At 38.0% G+C, this 19,418-nt stretch overlaps 2 protein-coding genes across 2 annotated transcripts; both read left to right on the top strand.

Moving 5' to 3' along the window:
* Positions 1 to 293: 293 nt before the first annotated feature.
* Positions 294 to 3,324, top strand: LOC138316514 (integumentary mucin C.1-like). Its single transcript, XM_069258204.1, has 7 exons — positions 294 to 484; positions 809 to 1,213; positions 1,343 to 1,543; positions 1,932 to 2,191; positions 2,397 to 2,541; positions 2,675 to 2,875; positions 3,200 to 3,324. Exons 1-7 carry the CDS (start codon positions 316 to 318, stop codon positions 3,322 to 3,324), a joined length of 1,506 nt encoding a protein of 501 aa, XP_069114305.1. The 5' UTR covers positions 294 to 315.
* Positions 3,325 to 3,362: 38 nt separating this feature from the next.
* On the top strand, positions 3,363 to 19,297 carry LOC138316513 (mucin-2-like). The gene is made up of 35 exons (XM_069258203.1): positions 3,363 to 3,603; positions 3,733 to 3,933; positions 4,322 to 4,581; positions 4,787 to 4,931; positions 5,065 to 5,265; positions 5,590 to 5,994; positions 6,121 to 6,321; positions 6,710 to 6,969; positions 7,175 to 7,232; positions 7,453 to 7,653; positions 7,978 to 8,382; positions 8,512 to 8,711; positions 8,832 to 8,892; positions 9,100 to 9,359; positions 9,564 to 9,708; positions 9,843 to 10,043; positions 10,369 to 10,773; positions 10,903 to 11,103; positions 11,492 to 11,751; positions 11,957 to 12,101; positions 12,235 to 12,435; positions 12,760 to 13,164; positions 13,294 to 13,494; positions 13,883 to 14,142; positions 14,348 to 14,492; positions 14,626 to 14,826; positions 15,151 to 15,555; positions 15,685 to 15,885; positions 16,274 to 16,533; positions 16,739 to 16,883; positions 17,017 to 17,217; positions 17,542 to 17,946; positions 18,076 to 18,276; positions 18,665 to 18,924; positions 19,130 to 19,297. The coding sequence occupies exons 1-35, from the start codon at positions 3,363 to 3,365 to the stop codon at positions 19,295 to 19,297; spliced, it is 8,115 nt and encodes a 2,704-aa protein (XP_069114304.1).
* Positions 19,298 to 19,418: the final 121 nt, after the last annotated feature.

The following is a 19,418-nucleotide window of genomic DNA, read 5'->3' as shown; positions in this document are numbered from 1 at the left end:
TGTAGGTGTCAGTTTCTGGATCCTACCCCAAAACGGTAGACGTACGACTTGTCGGTACTCCAGGTGTGAAGGTGAAAATAGTCATTGAACCAACTCCATTAGGCCAACCGAAACTTGACGATGTTGTGATTGAGGCTTGCTTTACATCAGGTATATGTTCTTTACTGATCTGATAAAAACGTGGTATTCAAGTTGGTAATGGCGACTTTTTAAACAAATATGCGTTAATTGACAAATATACGTTTTGATGATGCGATGATTAAGCGAATTCTTTGAATTTTAGTAACAACAACGACACTTGTGACGACAACCGTAATGCCGACAACATCAACTGTTCCTGAAACTACGTCAACCACTACGTCGACAACAACTGTACCAACAACAACCACCATCCCAACAACAACAGAATCAACGACTCCCGAGGAGACGACTTCAACAACCACTAGCACAACCGCAGTTACAACTACCCATAGCACAACCACAGGTATTCAAACTCAATGATTAATCCATTTTTCATAATACTGTCAATATATGTTAATGTGTAAATTCACGACAACGGTGTTTCAATTAAGCGCTTGATTTGAGATTTTGGTAATGTTTATATAATTGTAAACATATGTGTCAACTTTTTTCAAGGCATGTAAAAGCTTTCAATTTTTTGCGGATTTATCACTTTTAGAACATGTTATAATAGTTAAAGTCTAGAAATGTAGATGATTGTTGTAATACTTCAGAGCATTTCATTTTGCTTTCTATCATATAATGGTTTGTCGATCAATATCCTATGCTTGTTTTTGTTTCTTTCCAGAATGCGATATCGTAGAAATTAGCAATGGGAACACAGCTGATGTTGTTGCCACATCTAATGGTGGAGACGGAAATGGAATAGACTCGGTCTTTGTTCCTAGCAATGGAAATGAACGTCCAACAATAACGTACACTGTGAGGGCTGTTGATAACGACGTCAAGTTCATGAGATTTGTTGCAAGAGTATGGGATGTCAAGACCATTAATGTGTTTGTACTTGACGCAAACAATGGCGCAGTTTCACCATTTAATCCACGAGAAGTGCCAGTCTCTGAAAATTACCCAGTAAAGATAGATCTACGACTGCTTGCAACGAGTGGCGTAAAATTGCGAATAATGCTTGTACCGACAACTAATGGTCAACCTAGGCTCGACGACGTGACAATTGAAGCTTGCTACACCTCAGGTATTAATGTTCACTAACCAGTCTAATGAATAACGTTATATTTACGTTTGTAATGATACCATTATTATTTATTGTGTGTTGTTCAGTGCTCTTCCCCACAGGATTACCGGTTTTGTTGTTTGTTTACAGTAACGACAACCACGAGTGTTACGACAACCACAATGCCAACGACAACGACTGCTCCAGAAACCACGTCAACCACTACATCGACAACAACTGTACCAACAACAACAACAATTCCAACAACAACAGAATCAACAACTCCCGAGGAAACGACATCAACAACCACTAGCACAACCACAGCTACGACTACTCAAAGCACAACCACAGGTAAACATGAAATTGGAAAATATTGCAATGATATCAGATTCTATTTGGGCAGTAAATCATTTTTATCTCAGTTGTTAATCTATTGGATAGTACGGGGTAAAATCCATATCTTATTTGTAGAAATGCACTGTACCGTTACAGTGGCAATATATTGCCAAAGAATTATGTGACGAGTTAAAAGGTGCATTTTGTTTGTCGCAATCTGATATTTCCTTTTCGATTCGTCCTTACTATTCCGATTTAAATCCTACTGAAAACGACATTTAACGACAAGGTAGGGACGTTAACATTTTGATGTCATTGACGAATCCCTAGAATTTATACAAGAAACTTTAAAGTTGAGAGAGAAATGGTGCAAATAATGCTGAATTGAACTTGATGCTTTCAGAATGTGACATCCAAATGATTTCACAAGATGACTCGACCGATGTTGTTTCCCAAACTACTGATGGAAGTGGGGATGGAATAGAAGAGGTATTCGTTCCAAATCCAGACGTTTCGGAGCCTACTATAACCTATACGATCAAAGCAATTAATGATGAAGTCAAATTCTTCCGCTTTGCTGCTAAAGTCTGGAACATCCAGACAATCCAAGTGTTTGTTCTAGATAAAAACGACAAACCTGTTACACCCATCAATCCACGAAAGGTACGTGAATGTCATATTATGCATAGTTCTTGTGAGTTGGTTCTAGATACTTGATATATTAGCTTTAGCTCTTAAAGCTATACCTGTCAAAGATATAAAGCAGCATCTTGGAGTTCATAAGATTGCAATAATATTAAATGGGGACTTTTATATAAGAATGGTGTACTCCATATTACTGAGACTGTTTCATGTTGTGAATCTGTAGGTGTCAGTTTCTGGATCCTACCCCAAAACGGTAGACGTACGACTTGTCGGTACTCCAGGTGTGAAGGTGAAAATAGTCATTGAACCAACTCCATATGGCCAACCGAAACTTGACGATGTTGTGATTGAGGCTTGCTTTACATCAGGTATATGTTCTTTACTGATCTGATAAAAACGTGGTATTCAAGTTGGTAATGGCGACTATTCAAACAAATATGCGTTAATTGACAAATATACGTTTTGATGATGCGATGATTAAGCGAATTCGTTGAATTTTAGTAACAACAACGACACTTGTGACGACAACCGTAATGCCGACAACATCAACTGTTCCTGAAACTACGTCAACCACTACGTCGACAACAACTGTACCAACAACAACCACCATCCCAACAACAACAGAATCAACGACTCCCGAGGAGACGACTTCAACAACCACTAGCACAACCGCAGTTACAACTACCCATAGCACAACCACAGGTATTCAAACTCAATGATTAATCCATTTTTCATAATACTGTCAATATATGTTAATGTGTAAATTCACGACAACGGTGTTTCAATTAAGCGCTTGATTTGAGATTTTGGTAATGTTTATATAATTGTAAACATATGTGTCAACTTTTTTCAAGGCATGTAAAAGCTTTCAATTTTTTGCGGATTTATCACTTTTAGAACATGTCATAATAGTTAAAGTCCAGAAATGTAGATGATTGTTGTAATACTTCAGAGCATTTCATTTTGCTTTCTATCATATAATGGTTTGTCGATCAATATCCTATGCTTGTGTTTGTTTCTTTCCAGAATGCGATATCGTAGAAATTAGCAATGGGAACACAGCTGATGTTGTTGCCACATCTAATGGTGGAGACGGAAATGGAATAGACTCGGTTTTGTTCCTAGCAATGGAAATGAACGTCCAACAATAACGTACACTGTGAGGGCTGTTGATAACGACGTCAAGTTCATGAGATTTGTTGCAAGAGTATGGGATGTCAAGACCATTAATGTGTTTGTACTTGACGCAAACAATGGCGCAGTTTCACCATTTAATCCACGAGAAGTGCCAGTCTCTGAAAATTACCCAGTAAAGATAGATCTACGACTGCTTGCAACGAGTGGCGTAAAATTGCGAATAATGCTTGTACCGACAACTAATGGTCAACCTAGGCTCGACGACGTGACAATTGAAGCTTGCTACACCTCAGGTATTAATGTTCACTAACCAGTCTAATGAATAACGTTATATTTACGTTTGTAATGATACCAATATTATTTATTGTGTGTTGTTCAGTGCTCTTCCCCACAGGATTACCGGTTTTGTTGTTTGTTTACAGTAACGACAACCACGAGTGTTACGACAACCACAATGCCAACGACAACGACTGCTCCAGAAACCACGTCAACCACTACATCGACAACAACTGTACCAACAACAACAACAATTCCAACAACAACAGAATCAACAACTCCCGAGGAAACGACATCAACAACCACTAGCACAACCACAGCTACGACTACTCAAAGCACAACCACAGGTAAACATGAAATTGGAAAATATTGCAATGATATCAGATTCTATTTGGGCAGTAAATCATTTTTATCTCAGTTGTTAATCTATTGGATAGTACGGGGTAAAATCCATATCTTATTTGTAGAAATGCACTGTACCGTTACAGTGGCAATATATTGCCAAAGAATTATGTGACGAGTTAAAAGGTGCATTTTGTTTGTCGCAATCTGATATTTCCTTTTCGATTCGTCCTTACTATTCCGATTTAAATCCTACTGAAAACGACATTTAACGACAAGGTAGGGACGTTAACATTTTGATGTCATTGACGAATCCCTAGAATTTATACAAGAAACTTTAAAGTTGAGAGAGAAATGGTGCAAATAATGCTTAATTGAACTTGATGCTTTCAGAATGTGACATCCAAATGATTTCACAAGATGACTCGACCGATGTTGTTTCCCAAACTACTGATGGAAGTGGGGATGGAATAGAAGAGGTATTCGTTCCAAATCCAGACGTTTCGGAGCCTACTATAACCTATACGATCAAAGCAATTAATGATGAAGTCAAATTCTTCCGCTTTGCTGCTAAAGTCTGGAACATCCAGACAATCCAAGTGTTTGTTCTAGATAAAAACGACAAACCTGTTACACCCATCAATCCACGAAAGGTACGTGAATGTCATATTATGCATAGTTCTTGTGAGTTGGTTCTAGATACTTGATATATTAGCTTTAGCTCTTAAAGCTATACCTGTCAAAGATATAAAGCAGCATCTTGGAGTTCATAAGATTGCAATAATATTAAATGGGGACTTTTATATAAGAATGGTGTACTCCATATTACTGAGACTGTTTCATGTTGTGAATCTGTAGGTGTCAGTTTCTGGATCCTACCCCAAAACGGTAGACGTACGACTTGTCGGTACTCCAGGTGTGAAGGTGAAAATAGTCATTGAACCAACTCCATATGGCCAACCGAAACTTGACGATGTTGTGATTGAGGCTTGCTTTACATCAGGTATATGTTCTTTACTGATCTGATAAAAACGTGGTATTCAAGTTGGTAATGGCGACTATTCAAACAAATATGCGTTAATTGACAAATATACGTTTTGATGATGCGATGATTAAGCGAATTCGTTGAATTTTAGTAACAACAACGACACTTGTGACGACAACCGTAATGCCGACAACATCAACTGTTCCTGAAACTACGTCAACCACTACGTCGACAACAACTGTACCAACAACAACCACCATCCCAACAACAACAGAATCAACGACTCCCGAGGAGACGACTTCAACAACCACTAGCACAACCGCAGTTACAACTACCCATAGCACAACCACAGGTATTCAAACTCAATGATTAATCCATTTTTCATAATACTGTCAATATATGTTAATGTGTAAATTCACGACAACGGTGTTTCAATTAAGCGCTTGATTTGAGATTTTGGTAATGTTTATATAATTGTAAACATATGTGTCAACTTTTTTCAAGGCATGTAAAAGCTTTCAATTTTTTGCGGATTTATCACTTTTAGAACATGTTATAATAGTTAAAGTCCAGAAATGTAGATGATTGTTGTAATACTTCAGAGCATTTCATTTTGCTTTCTATCACATAATGGTTTGTCGATCAATATCCTATGCTTGTGTTTGTTTCTTTCCAGAATGCGATATCGTAGAAATTAGCAATGGGAACACAGCTGATGTTGTTGCCACATCTAATGGTGGAGACGGAAATGGAATAGACTCGGTCTTTGTTCCTAGCAATGGAAATGAACGTCCAACAATAACGTACACTGTGAGGGCTGTTGATAACGACGTCAAGTTCATGAGATTTGTTGCAAGAGTATGGGATGTCAAGACCATTAATGTGTTTGTACTTGACGCAAACAATGGCGCAGTTTCACCATTTAATCCACGAGAAGTGCCAGTCTCTGAAAATTACCCAGTAAAGATAGATCTACGACTGCTTGCAACGAGTGGCGTAAAATTGCGAATAATGCTTGTACCGACAACTAATGGTCAACCTAGGCTCGACGACGTGACAATTGAAGCTTGCTACACCTCAGGTATTGATGTTCACTAACCAGTCTAAAATAACGTTATATTTACGTTTGTAATGATACCATTATTATTTATTGTGTGTTGTTCAGTGCTCTCCCACACAGGATTACCGTTTTTGTTGTTTTTTACAGTAACGACAACCACGAGTGTTACGACAACTACAATGCCAACGACAACGACTGCTCCAGAAACCACGTCAACCACTACATCGACAACAACTGTACCAACAACAACCACAATTCCAACAACAACAGAATCAACAACTCCCGAGGAAACGACATCAACAACCACTAGCACAACCACAGCTACGACTACTCAAAGCACAACCACAGGTAAACATGAAATTGGAAAATATTGCAATGATATCAGATTCTATTTGGGCAGTAAATCATTTTTATCTCAGTTGTTAATCTATTGGATAGTACGGGGTAAAATCCATATCTTATTTGTAGAAATGCACTGTACCGTTACAGTGGCAATATATTGCCAAAGAATTATGTGACGAGTTAAAAGGTGCATTTTGTTTGTCGCAATCTGATATTTCCTTTTCGATTCGTCCTTACTATTCCGATTTAAATCCTACTGAAAACGACATTTAACGACAAGGTAGGGACGTTAACATTTTGATGTCATTGACGAATCACTAGAATTTATACAAGAAACTTTAAAGTTGAGAGAGAAATGGTGCGAATAATGCTTAATTGAACTTGATGCTTTCAGAATGTGACATCCAAATGATTTCACAAGATGACTCGACCGATGTTGTTTCCCAAACTACTGATGGAAGTGGGGATGGAATAGAAGAGGTATTCGTTCCAAATCCAGACGTTTCGGAGCCTACTATAACCTATACGATCAAAGCAATTAATGATGAAGTCAAATTCTTCCGCTTTGCTGCTAAAGTCTGGAACATCCAGACAATCCAAGTGTTTGTTCTAGATAAAAACGACAAACCTGTTACACCCATCAATCCACGAAAGGTACGTGAATGTCATATTATGCATAGTTATTGTGAGTTGGTTCTAGATACTTGATATATTAGCATAAGCTCTTAAAGCTATACCTGTCAAAGATATAAAGCAGCATCTTGGAGTTCATAAGATTGCAATTAGATTAAATGGGGACTTTTATATAAGAATGGTGTACTCCATATTACTGAGACTGTTTCATGTTGTGCATCTGTAGGTGTCAGTTTCTGGATCCTACCCCAAAACGGTAGACGTACGACTTGTCGGTACTCCAGGTGTGAAGGTGAAAATAGTCATTGAACCAACTCCATTATGGCCAACCGAAACTTGACGATGTTGTGATTGAGGCTTGCTTTACATCAGGTATATGTTCTTTACTGATCTGATAAAAACGTGGTATTCAAGTTGGTAATGGCGACTTTTAAACAAATATGCGTTAATTGACAAATATACGTTTTGATGATGCGATGATTAAGCGAATTCGTTGAATTTTAGTAACAACAACGACACTTGTGACGACAACCGTAATGCCGACAACATCAACTGTTCCTGAAACTACGTCAACCACTACGTCGACAACAACTGTACCAACAACAACCACCATCCCAACAACAACAGAATCAACGACTCCCGAGGAGACGACTTCAACAACCACTAGCACAACCGCAGTTACAACTACCCATAGCACAACCACAGGTATTCAAACTCAATGATTAATCCATTTTTCATAATACTGTCAATATATGTTAATGTGTAAATTCACGACAACGGTGTTTCAATTAAGCGCTTGATTTGAGATTTTGGTAATGTTTATATAATTGTAAACATATGTGTCAACTTTTTTCAAGGCATGTAAAAGCTTTCAATTTTTTGCGGATTTATCACTTTTAGAACATGTTATAATAGTTAAAGTCTAGAAATGTAGATGATTGTTGTAATACTTCAGAGCATTTCATTTTGCTTTCTATCATATAATGGTTTGTCGATCAATATCCTATGCTTGTTTTTGTTTCTTTCCAGAATGCGATATCGTAGAAATTAGCAATGGGAACACAGCTGATGTTGTTGCCACATCTAATGGTGGAGACGGAAATGGAATAGACTCGGTCTTTGTTCCTAGCAATGGAAATGAACGTCCAACAATAACGTACACTGTGAGGGCTGTTGATAACGACGTCAAGTTCATGAGATTTGTTGCAAGAGTATGGGATGTCAAGACCATTAATGTGTTTGTACTTGACGCAAACAATGGCGCAGTTTCACCATTTAATCCACGAGAAGTGCCAGTCTCTGAAAATTACCCAGTAAAGATAGATCTACGACTGCTTGCAACGAGTGGCGTAAAATTGCGAATAATGCTTGTACCGACAACTAATGGTCAACCTAGGCTCGACGACGTGACAATTGAAGCTTGCTACACCTCAGGTATTAATGTTCACTAACCAGTCTAATGAATAACGTTATATTTACGTTTGTAATGATACCATTATTATTAATTGTGTGTTGTTCAGTGCTCTTCCCCACAGGATTACCGTTTTTGTTGTTTGTTTACAGTAACGACAACCACGAGTGTTACGACAACCACAATGCCAACGACAACGACTGCTCCAGAAACCACGTCAACCACTACATCGACAACAACTGTACCAACAACAACCACAATTCCAACAACAACAGAATCAACAACTCCCGAGGAAACGACATCAACAACCACTAGCACAACCACAGCTACGACTACTCAAAGCACAACCACGGTAAACATGAAATTGGAAAATATTGCAATGATATCAGATTCTATTTGGGCAGTAAATCATTTTTATCTCAGTTGTTAATCTATTGGATAGTACGGGGTAAAATCCATATCTTATTTGTAGAAATGCACTGTACCGTTACAGTGGCAATATATTGCCAAAGAATTATGTGACGAGTTAAAAGGTGCATTTTGTTTGTCGCAATCTGATATTTCCTTTTCGATTCGTCCTTACTATTCCGATTTAAATCCTACTGAAAACGACATTTAACGACAAGGTAGGGACGTTAACATTTTGATGTCATTGACGAATCCCTAGAATTTATACAAGAAACTTTAAAGTTGAGAGAGAAATGGTGCGAATAATGCTTAATTGAACTTGATGCTTTCAGAATGTGACATCCAAATGATTTCACAAGATGACTCGACCGATGTTGTTTCCCAAACTACTGATGGAAGTGGGGATGGAATAGAAGAGGTATTCGTTCCAAATCCAGACGTTTCGGAGCCTACTATAACCTATACGATCAAAGCAATTAATGATGAAGTCAAGTTCTTCCGCTTTGCTGCTAAAGTCTGGAACATCCAGACAATCCAAGTGTTTGTTCTAGATAAAAACGACAAACCTGTTACACCCATCAATCCACGAAAGGTACGTGAATGTCATATTATGCATAGTTCTTGTGAGTTGGTTCTAGATACTTGATATATTAGCTTAAGCTCTTAAAGCTATACCGTCAAAGATATAAAGCAGCATCTTGGAGTTCATAAGATTGCAATTAGATTAAATGGGGACTTTTATATAAGAATGGTGTACTCCATATTACTGAGACTGTTTCATGTTGTGCATCTGTAGGTGTCAGTTTCTGGATCCTACCCCAAAACGGTAGACGTACGACTTGTCGGTACTCCAGGTGTGAAGGTGAAAATAGTCATTGAACCAACTCCATATGGCCAACCGAAACTTGACGATGTTGTGATTGAGGCTTGCTTTACATCAGGTATATGTTCTTTACTGATCTGATAAAAAACGTGGTAATCAAGTTGGTAATGGCGACTATTTAAACAAATATGCGTTAATTGACAAATATACGTTTTGATGATGCGATGATTAAGCGAATTCTTTGAATTTTAGTAACAACAACGACACTTGTGACGACAACCGTAATGCCGACAACATCAACTGTTCCTGAAACTACGTCAACCACTACGTCGACAACAACTGTACCAACAACAACCACCATCCCAACAACAACAGAATCAACGACTCCCGAGGAGACGACTTCAACAACCACTAGCACAACCGCAGTTACAACTACCCATAGCACAACCACAGGTATTCAAACTCAATGATTAATCCATTTTTCATAATACTGTCAATATATTTTAATGTGTAAATTCACGACAACGGTGTTTCAATTAAGCGCTTGATTTGAGATTTTGGTAATGTTTATATAATTGTAAACATATGTGTCAACTTTTTTCAAAGCATGTAAAAGCTTTCAATTTTTTGCGGATTTATCACTTTTAGAACATGTTATAATAGTTAAAGTCTAGAAATGTAGATGATTGTTGTAATACTTCAGAGCATTTCATTTTGCTTTCTATCACATAATGGTTTGTCGATCAATATCCTATGCTTGTTTTTTGTTTCTTTCCAGAATGCGATATCGTAGAAATTAGCAATGGGAACACAGCTGATGTTGTTGCCACATCTAATGGTGGAGACGGAAATGGAATAGACTCGGTCTTTGTTCCTAGCAATGGAAATGAACGTCCAACAATAACGTACACTGTGAGGGCTGTTGATAACGACGTCAAGTTCATGAGATTTGTTGCAAGAGTATGGGATGTCAAGACCATTAATGTGTTTGTACTTGACGCAAACAATGGCGCAGTTTCACCATTTAATCCACGAGAAGTGCCAGTCTCTGAAAATTACCCAGTAAAGATAGATCTACGACTGCTTGCAACGAGTGGCGTAAAATTGCGAATAATGCTTGTACCGACAACTAATGGTCAACCTAGGCTCGACGACGTGACAATTGAAGCTTGCTACACCTCAGGTATTAATGTTCACTAACCAGTCTAATGAATAACGTTATATTTACGTTTGTAATGATACCATTATTATTAATTGTGTGTTGTTCAGTGCTCTTCCCCACAGGATTACCGTTTTTGTTGTTTGTTTACAGTAACGACAACCACGAGTGTTACGACAACCACAATGCCAACGACAACGACTGCTCCAGAAACCACGTCAACCACTACATCGACAACAACTGTACCAACAACAACCACAATTCCAACAACAACAGAATCAACAACTCCCGAGGAAACGACATCAACAACCACTAGCACAACCACAGCTACGACTACTCAAAGCACAACCACGGGTAAACATGAAATTGGAAAATATTGCAATGATATCAGATTCTATTTGGGCAGTAAATCATTTTTATCTCAGTTGTTAATCTATTGGATAGTACGGGGTAAAATCCATATCTTATTTGTAGAAATGCACTGTACCGTTACAGTGGCAATATATTGCCAAAGAATTATGTGACGAGTTAAAAGGTGCATTTTGTTTGTCGCAATCTGATATTTCCTTTTCGATTCGTCCTTACTATTCCGATTTAAATCCTACTGAAAACGACATTTAACGACAAGGTAGGGACGTTAACATTTTGATGTCATTGACGAATCCCTAGAATTTATACAAGAAACTTTAAAGTTGAGAGAGAAATGGTGCGAATAATGCTTAATTGAACTTGATGCTTTCAGAATGTGACATCCAAATGATTTCACAAGATGACTCGACCGATGTTGTTTCCCAAACTACTGATGGAAGTGGGGATGGAATAGAAGAGGTATTCGTTCCAAATCCAGACGTTTCGGAGCCTACTATAACCTATACGATCAAAGCAATTAATGATGAAGTCAAGTTCTTCCGCTTTGCTGCTAAAGTCTGGAACATCCAGACAATCCAAGTGTTTGTTCTAGATAAAAACGACAAACCTGTTACACCCATCAATCCACGAAAGGTACGTGAATGTCATATTATGCATAGTTCTTGTGAGTTGGTTCTAGATACTTGATATATTAGCTTAAGCTCTTAAAGCTATACCGGTCAAAGATATAAAGCAGCATCTTGGAGTTCATAAGATTGCAATTAGATTAAATGGGGACTTTTATATAAGAATGGTGTACTCCATATTACTGAGACTGTTTCATGTTGTGCATCTGTAGGTGTCAGTTTCTGGATCCTACCCCAAAACGGTAGACGTACGACTTGTCGGTACTCCAGGTGTGAAGGTGAAAATAGTCATTGAACCAACTCCATATGGCCAACCGAAACTTGACGATGTTGTGATTGAGGCTTGCTTTACATCAGGTATATGTTCTTTACTGATCTGATAAAAACGTGGTATTCAAGTTGGTAATGGCGACTATTCAAACAAATATGCGTTAATTGACAAATATACGTTTTGATGATGCGATGATTAAGCGAATTCGTTGAATTTTAGTAACAACAACGACACTTGTGACGACAACCGTAATGCCGACAACATCAACTGTTCCTGAAACTACGTCAACCACTACGTCGACAACAACTGTACCAACAACAACCACCATCCCAACAACAACAGAATCAACGACTCCCGAGGAGACGACTTCAACAACCACTAGCACAACCGCAGTTACAACTACCCATAGCACAACCACAGGTATTCAAACTCAATGATTAATCCATTTTTCGTAATACTGTCAATATATTTTAATGTGTAAATTCACGACAACGTTGTTTCAATTAAGCGCTTGATTTGAGATTTTGGTTATGTTTATATAATTGTAAACATATGTGTCAACTTTTTTCAAAGCATGTAAAAGCTTTCAATTTTTTGCGGATTTATCACTTTTAGAACATGTTATAATAGTTAAAGTCTAGAAATGTAGATGATTGTTGTAATACTTCAGAGCATTTCATTTTGCTTTCTATCACATAATGGTTTGTCGATCAATATCCTATGCTTGTTTTTGTTTCTTTCCAGAATGCGATATCGTAGAAATTAGCAATGGGAACACAGCTGATGTTGTTGCCACATCTAATGGTGGAGACGGAAATGGAATAGACTCGGTCTTTGTTCCTAGCAATGGAAATGAACGTCCAACAATAACGTACACTGTGAGGGCTGTTGATAACGACGTCAAGTTCATGAGATTTGTTGCAAGAGTATGGGATGTCAAGACCATTAATGTGTTTGTACTTGACGCAAACAATGGCGCAGTTTCACCATTTAATCCACGAGAAGTGCCAGTCTCTGAAAATTACCCAGTAAAGATAGATCTACGACTGCTTGCAACGAGTGGCGTAAAATTGCGAATAATGCTTGTACCGACAACTAATGGTCAACCTAGGCTCGACGACGTGACAATTGAAGCTTGCTACACCTCAGGTATTAATGTTCACTAACCAGTCTAATGAATAACGTTATATTTACGTTTGTAATGATACCATTATTATTAATTGTGTGTTGTTCAGTGCTCTTCCCCACAGGATTACCGTTTTTGTTGTTTGTTTACAGTAACGAAAACCACGAGTGTTACGACAACCACAATGCCAACGACAACGACTGCTCCAGAAACCACGTCAACCACTACATCGACAACAACTGTACCAACAACAACCACAATTCCAACAACAACAGAATCAACAACTCCCGAGGAAACGACATCAACAACCACTAGCACAACCACAGCTACGACTACTCAAAGCACAACCACGGGTAAACATGAAATTGGAAAATATTGCAATGATATCAGATTCTATTTGGGCAGTAAATCATTTTTATCTCAGTTGTTAATCTATTGGATAGTACGGGGTAAAATCCATATCTTATTTGTAGAAATGCACTGTACCGTTACAGTGGCAATATATTGCCAAAGAATTATGTGACGAGTTAAAAGGTGCATTTTGTTTGTCGCAATCTGATATTTCCTTTTCGATTCGTCCTTACTATTCGGATTTAAATCCTACTGAAAACGACATTTAACGACAAGGTAGGGACGTTAACATTTTGATGTCATTGACGAATCCCTAGAATTTATACAAGAAACTTTAAAGTTGAGAGAGAAATGGTGCGAATAATGCTTAATTGAACTTGATGCTTTCAGAATGTGACATCCAAATGATTTCACAAGATGACTCGACCGATGTTGTTTCCCAAACTACTGATGGAAGTGGGGATGGAATAGAAGAGGTATTCGTTCCAAATCCAGACGTTTCGGAGCCTACTATAACCTATACGATCAAAGCAATTAATGATGAAGTCAAATTCTTCCGCTTTGCTGCTAAAGTCTGGAACATCCAGACAATCCAAGTGTTTGTTCTAGATAAAAACGACAAACCTGTTACACCCATCAATCCACGAAAGGTACGTGAATGTCATATTATGCATAGTTCTTGTGAGTCGGTTCTAGATACTTGATATATTAGCTTAAGCTCTTAAAGCTATACCTGTCAAAGATATAAAGCAGCATCTTGGAGTTCATAAGATTGCAATTAGATTAAATGGGGACTTTTATATAAGAATGGTGTACTCCATATTACTGAGACTGTTTCATGTTGTGCATCTGTAGGTGTCAGTTTCTGGATCCTACCCCAAAACGGTAGACGTACGACTTGTCGGTACTCCAGGTGTGAAGGTGAAAATAGTCATTGAACCAACTCCATATGGCCAACCGAAACTTGACGATGTTGTGATTGAGGCTTGCTTTACATCAGGTATATGTTCTTTACTGATCTGATAAAAACGTGGTATTCAAGTTGGTAATGGCGACTATTCAAACAAATATGCGTTAATTGACAAATATACGTTTTGATGATGCGATGATTAAGCGAATTCGTTGAATTTTAGTAACAACAACGACACTTGTGACGACAACCGTAATGCCGACAACATCAACTGTTCCTGAAACTACGTCAACCACTACGTCGACAACAACTGTACCAACAACAACCACCATCCCAACAACAACAGAATCAACGACTCCCGAGGAGACGACTTCAACAACCACTAGCACAACCGCAGTTACAACTACCCATAGCACAACCACAGGTATTCAAACTCAATGATTAATCCATTTTTCATAATACTGTCAATATATTTTAATGTGTAAATTCACGACAACGGTGTTTCAATTAAGCGCTTGATTTGAGATTTTGGTTATGTTTATATAATTGTAAACATATGTGTCAACTTTTTTCAAAGCATGTAAAAGCTTTCAATTTTTTGCGGATTTATCACTTTTAGAACATGTTATAATAGTTAAAGTCTAGAAATGTAGATGATTGTTGTAATACTTCAGAGCATTTCATTTTGCTTTCTATCACATAATGGTTTGTCGATCAATATCCTATGCTTGTTTTTGTTTCTTTCCAGAATGCGATATCGTAGAAATTAGCAATGGGAACACAGCTGATGTTGTTGCCACATCTAATGGTGGAGACGGAAATGGAATAGACTCGGTCTTTGTTCCTAGCAATGGAAATGAACGTCCAACAATAACGTACACTGTGAGGGCTGTTGATAACGACGTCAAGTTCATGAGATTTGTTGCAAGAGTATGGGATGTCAAGACCATTAATGTGTTTGTACTTGACGCAAACAATGGCGCAGTTTCACCATTTAATCCACGAGAAGTGCCAGTCTCTGAAAATTACCCAGTAAAGATAGATCTACGACTGCTTGCAACGAGTGGCGTAAAATTGCGAATAATGCTTGTACCGACAACTAATGGTCAACCTAGGCTCGACGACGTGACAATTGAAGCTTGCTACACCTCAGGTATTAATGTTCACTAACCAGTCTAATGAATAACGTTATATTTACGTTTGTAATGATACCATTATTATTAATTGTGTGTTGTTCAGTGCTCTTCCCCACAGGATTACCGTTTTTGTTGTTTGTTTACAGTAACGACAACCACGAGTGTTACGACAACCACAATGCCAACGACAACGACTGCTCCAGAAACCACGTCAACCACTACATCGACAACAACTGTACCAACAACAACCACAATTCCAACAACAACAGAATCAACAACTCCCGAGGAAACGACATCAACAACCACTAGCACAACCACAGCTACGACTACTCAAAGCACAACCACGGGTAAACATGAAATTGGAAAATATTGCAATGATATCAGATTCTATTTGGGCAGTAAATCATTTTTATCTCAGTTGTTAATCTATTGGATAGTACGGGGTAAAATCCATATCTTATTTGTAGAAATGCACTGTACCGTTACAGTGGCAATATATTGCCAAAGAATTATGTGACGAGTTAAAAGGTGCATTTTGTTTGTCGCAATCTGATATTTCCTTTTCGATTCGTCCTTACTATTCCGATTTAAATCCTACTGAAAACGACATTTAACGACAAGGTAGGGACGTTAACATTTTGATGTCATTGACGAATCCCTAGAATTTATACAAGAAACTTTAAAGTTGAGAGAGAAATGGTGCGAATAATGCTTAATTGAACTTGATGCTTTCAGAATGTGACATCCAAATGATTTCACAAGATGACTCGACCGATGTTGTTTCCCAAACTACTGATGGAAGTGGGGATGGAATAGAAGAGGTATTCGTTCCAAATCCAGACGTTTCGGAGCCTACTATAACCTATACGATCAAAGCAATTAATGATGAAGTCAAGTTCTTCCGCTTTGCTGCTAAAGTCTGGAACATCCAGACAATCCAAGTGTTTGTTCTAGATAAAAACGACAAACCTGTTACACCCATCAATCCACGAAAGGTACGTGAATGTCATATTATGCATAGTTCTTGTGAGTTGGTTCTAGATACTTGATATATTAGCTTAAGCTCTTAAAGCTATACCGGTCAAAGATATAAAGCAGCATCTTGGAGTTCATAAGATTGCAATTAGATTAAATGGGGACTTTTATATAAGAATGGTGTACTCCATATTACTGAGACTGTTTCATGTTGTGCATCTGTAGGTGTCAGTTTCTGGATCCTACCCCAAAACGGTAGACGTACGACTTGTCGGTACTCCAGGTGTGAAGGTGAAAATAGTCATTGAACCAACTCCATATGGCCAACCGAAACTTGACGATGTTGTGATTGAGGCTTGCTTTACATCAGGTATATGTTCTTTACTGATCTGATAAAAACGTGGTATTCAAGTTGGTAATGGCGACTTTTTAAACAAATATGCGTTAATTGACAAATATACGTTTTGATGATGCGATGATTAAGCGAATTCGTTGAATTTTAGTAACAACAACGACACTTGTGACGACAACCGTAATGCCGACAACATCAACTGTTCCTGAAACTACGTCAACCACTACGTCGACAACAACTGTACCAACAACAACCACCATCCCAACAACAACAGAATCAACGACTCCCGAGGAGACGACTTCAACAACCACTAGCACAACCGCAGTTACAACTACCCATAGCACAACCACAGGTATTCAAACTCAATGATTAATCCATTTTTCATAATACTGTCAATATATTTTAATGTGTAAATTCACGACAACGGTGTTTCAATTAAGCGCTTGATTTGAGATTTTGGTAATGTTTATATAATTGTAAACATATGTGTCAACTTTTTTCAAAGCATGTAAAAGCTTTCAATTTTTTGCGGATTTATCACTTTTAGAACATGTTATAATAGTTAAAGTCTAGAAATGTAGATGATTGTTGTAATACTTCAGAGCATTTCATTTTGCTTTCTATCACATAATGGTTTGTCGATCAATATCCTATGCTTGTTTTTGTTTCTTTCCAGAATGCGATATCGTAGAAATTAGCAATGGGAACACAGCTGATGTTGTTGCCACATCTAATGGTGGAGACGGAAATGGAATAGACTCGGTCTTTGTTCCTAGCAATGGAAATGAACGTCCAACAATAACGTACACTGTGAGGGCTGTTGATAACGACGTCAAGTTCATGAGATTTGTTGCAAGAGTATGGGATGTCAAGACCATTAATGTGTTTGTACTTGACGCAAACAATGGCGCAGTTTCACCATTTAATCCACGAGAAGTGCCAGTCTCTGAAAATTACCCAGTAAAGATAGATCTACGACTGCTTGCAACGAGTGGCGTAAAATTGCGAATAATGCTTGTACCGACAACTAATGGTCAACCTAGGCTCGACGACGTGACAATTGAAGCTTGCTACACCTCAGGTATTAATGTTCACTAACCAGTCTAATGAATAACGTTATATTTACGTTTGTAATGATACCATTATTATTAATTGTGTGTTGTTCAGTGCTCTTCCCCACAGGATTACCGTTTTTGTTGTTTGTTTACAGTAACGACAACCACGAGTGTTACGACAACCACAATGCCAACGACAACGACTGCTCCAGAAACCACGTCAACCACTACATCGACAACAACTGTACCAACAACAACCACAATTCCAACAACAACAGAATCAACAACTCCCGAGGAAACGACATCAACAACCACTAGCACAACCACAGCTACGACTACTCAAAGCACAACCACGGGTAAACATGAAATTGGAAAATATTGCAATGATATCAGATTCTATTTGGGCAGTAAATCATTTTTATCTCAGTTGTTAATCTATTGGATAGTACGGGGTAAAATCCATATCTTATTTGTAGAAATGCACTGTACCGTTACAGTGGCAATATATTGCCAAAGAATTATGTGACGAGTTAAAAGGTGCATTTTGTTTGTCGCAATCTGATATTTCCTTTTCGATTCGTCCTTACTATTCCGATTTAAATCCTACTGAAAACGACATTTAACGACAAGGTAGGGACGTTAACATTTTGATGTCATTGACGAATCCCTAGAATTTATACAAGAAACTTTAAAGTTGAGAGAGAAATGGTGCGAATAATGCTTAATTGAACTTGATGCTTTCAGAATGTGACATCCAAATGATTTCACAAGATGACTCGACCGATGTTGTTTCCCAAACTACTGATGGAAGTGGGGATGGAATAGAAGAGGTATTCGTTCCAAATCCAGACGTTTCGGAGCCTACTATAACCTATACGATCAAAGCAATTAATGATGAAGTCAAGTTCTTCCGCTTTGCTGCTAAAGTCTGGAACATCCAGACAATCCAAGTGTTTGTTCTAGATAAAAACGACAAACCTGTTACACCCATCAATCCACGAAAGGTACGTGAATGTCATATTATGCATAGTTCTTGTGAGTTGGTTCTAGATACTTGATATATTAGCTTAAGCTCTTAAAGCTATACCTGTCAAAGATATAAAGCAGCATCTTGGAGTTCATAAGATTGCAATTAGATTAAATGGGGACTTTTATATAAGAATGGTGTACTCCATATTACTGAGACTGTTTCATGTTGTGCATCTGTAGGTGTCAGTTTCTGGATCCTACCCCAAAACGGTAGACGTACGACTTGTCGGTACTCCAGGTGTGAAGGTGAAAATAGTCATTGAACCAACTCCATATGGCCAACCGAAACTTGACGATGTTGTGATTGAGGCTTGCTTTACATCAGGTATATGTTCTTTACTGATCTGATAAAAACGTGGTATTCAAGTTGGTAATGGCGACTTTTTAAACAAATATGCGTTAATTGACAAATATACGTTTTGATGATGCGATGGTTAAGCGAATTCTATGAATTTTAGTAACAACAACG

This window comes from Argopecten irradians, chromosome 2 (genome assembly GCF_041381155.1).
Source record: "Argopecten irradians isolate NY chromosome 2, Ai_NY, whole genome shotgun sequence".
Lineage (NCBI taxonomy): Eukaryota > Metazoa > Mollusca > Bivalvia > Pectinida > Pectinidae > Argopecten > Argopecten irradians.
Note: the sequence above shows the minus strand (reverse complement) of the source record. Positions and strands in the feature narration are given on the sequence as shown.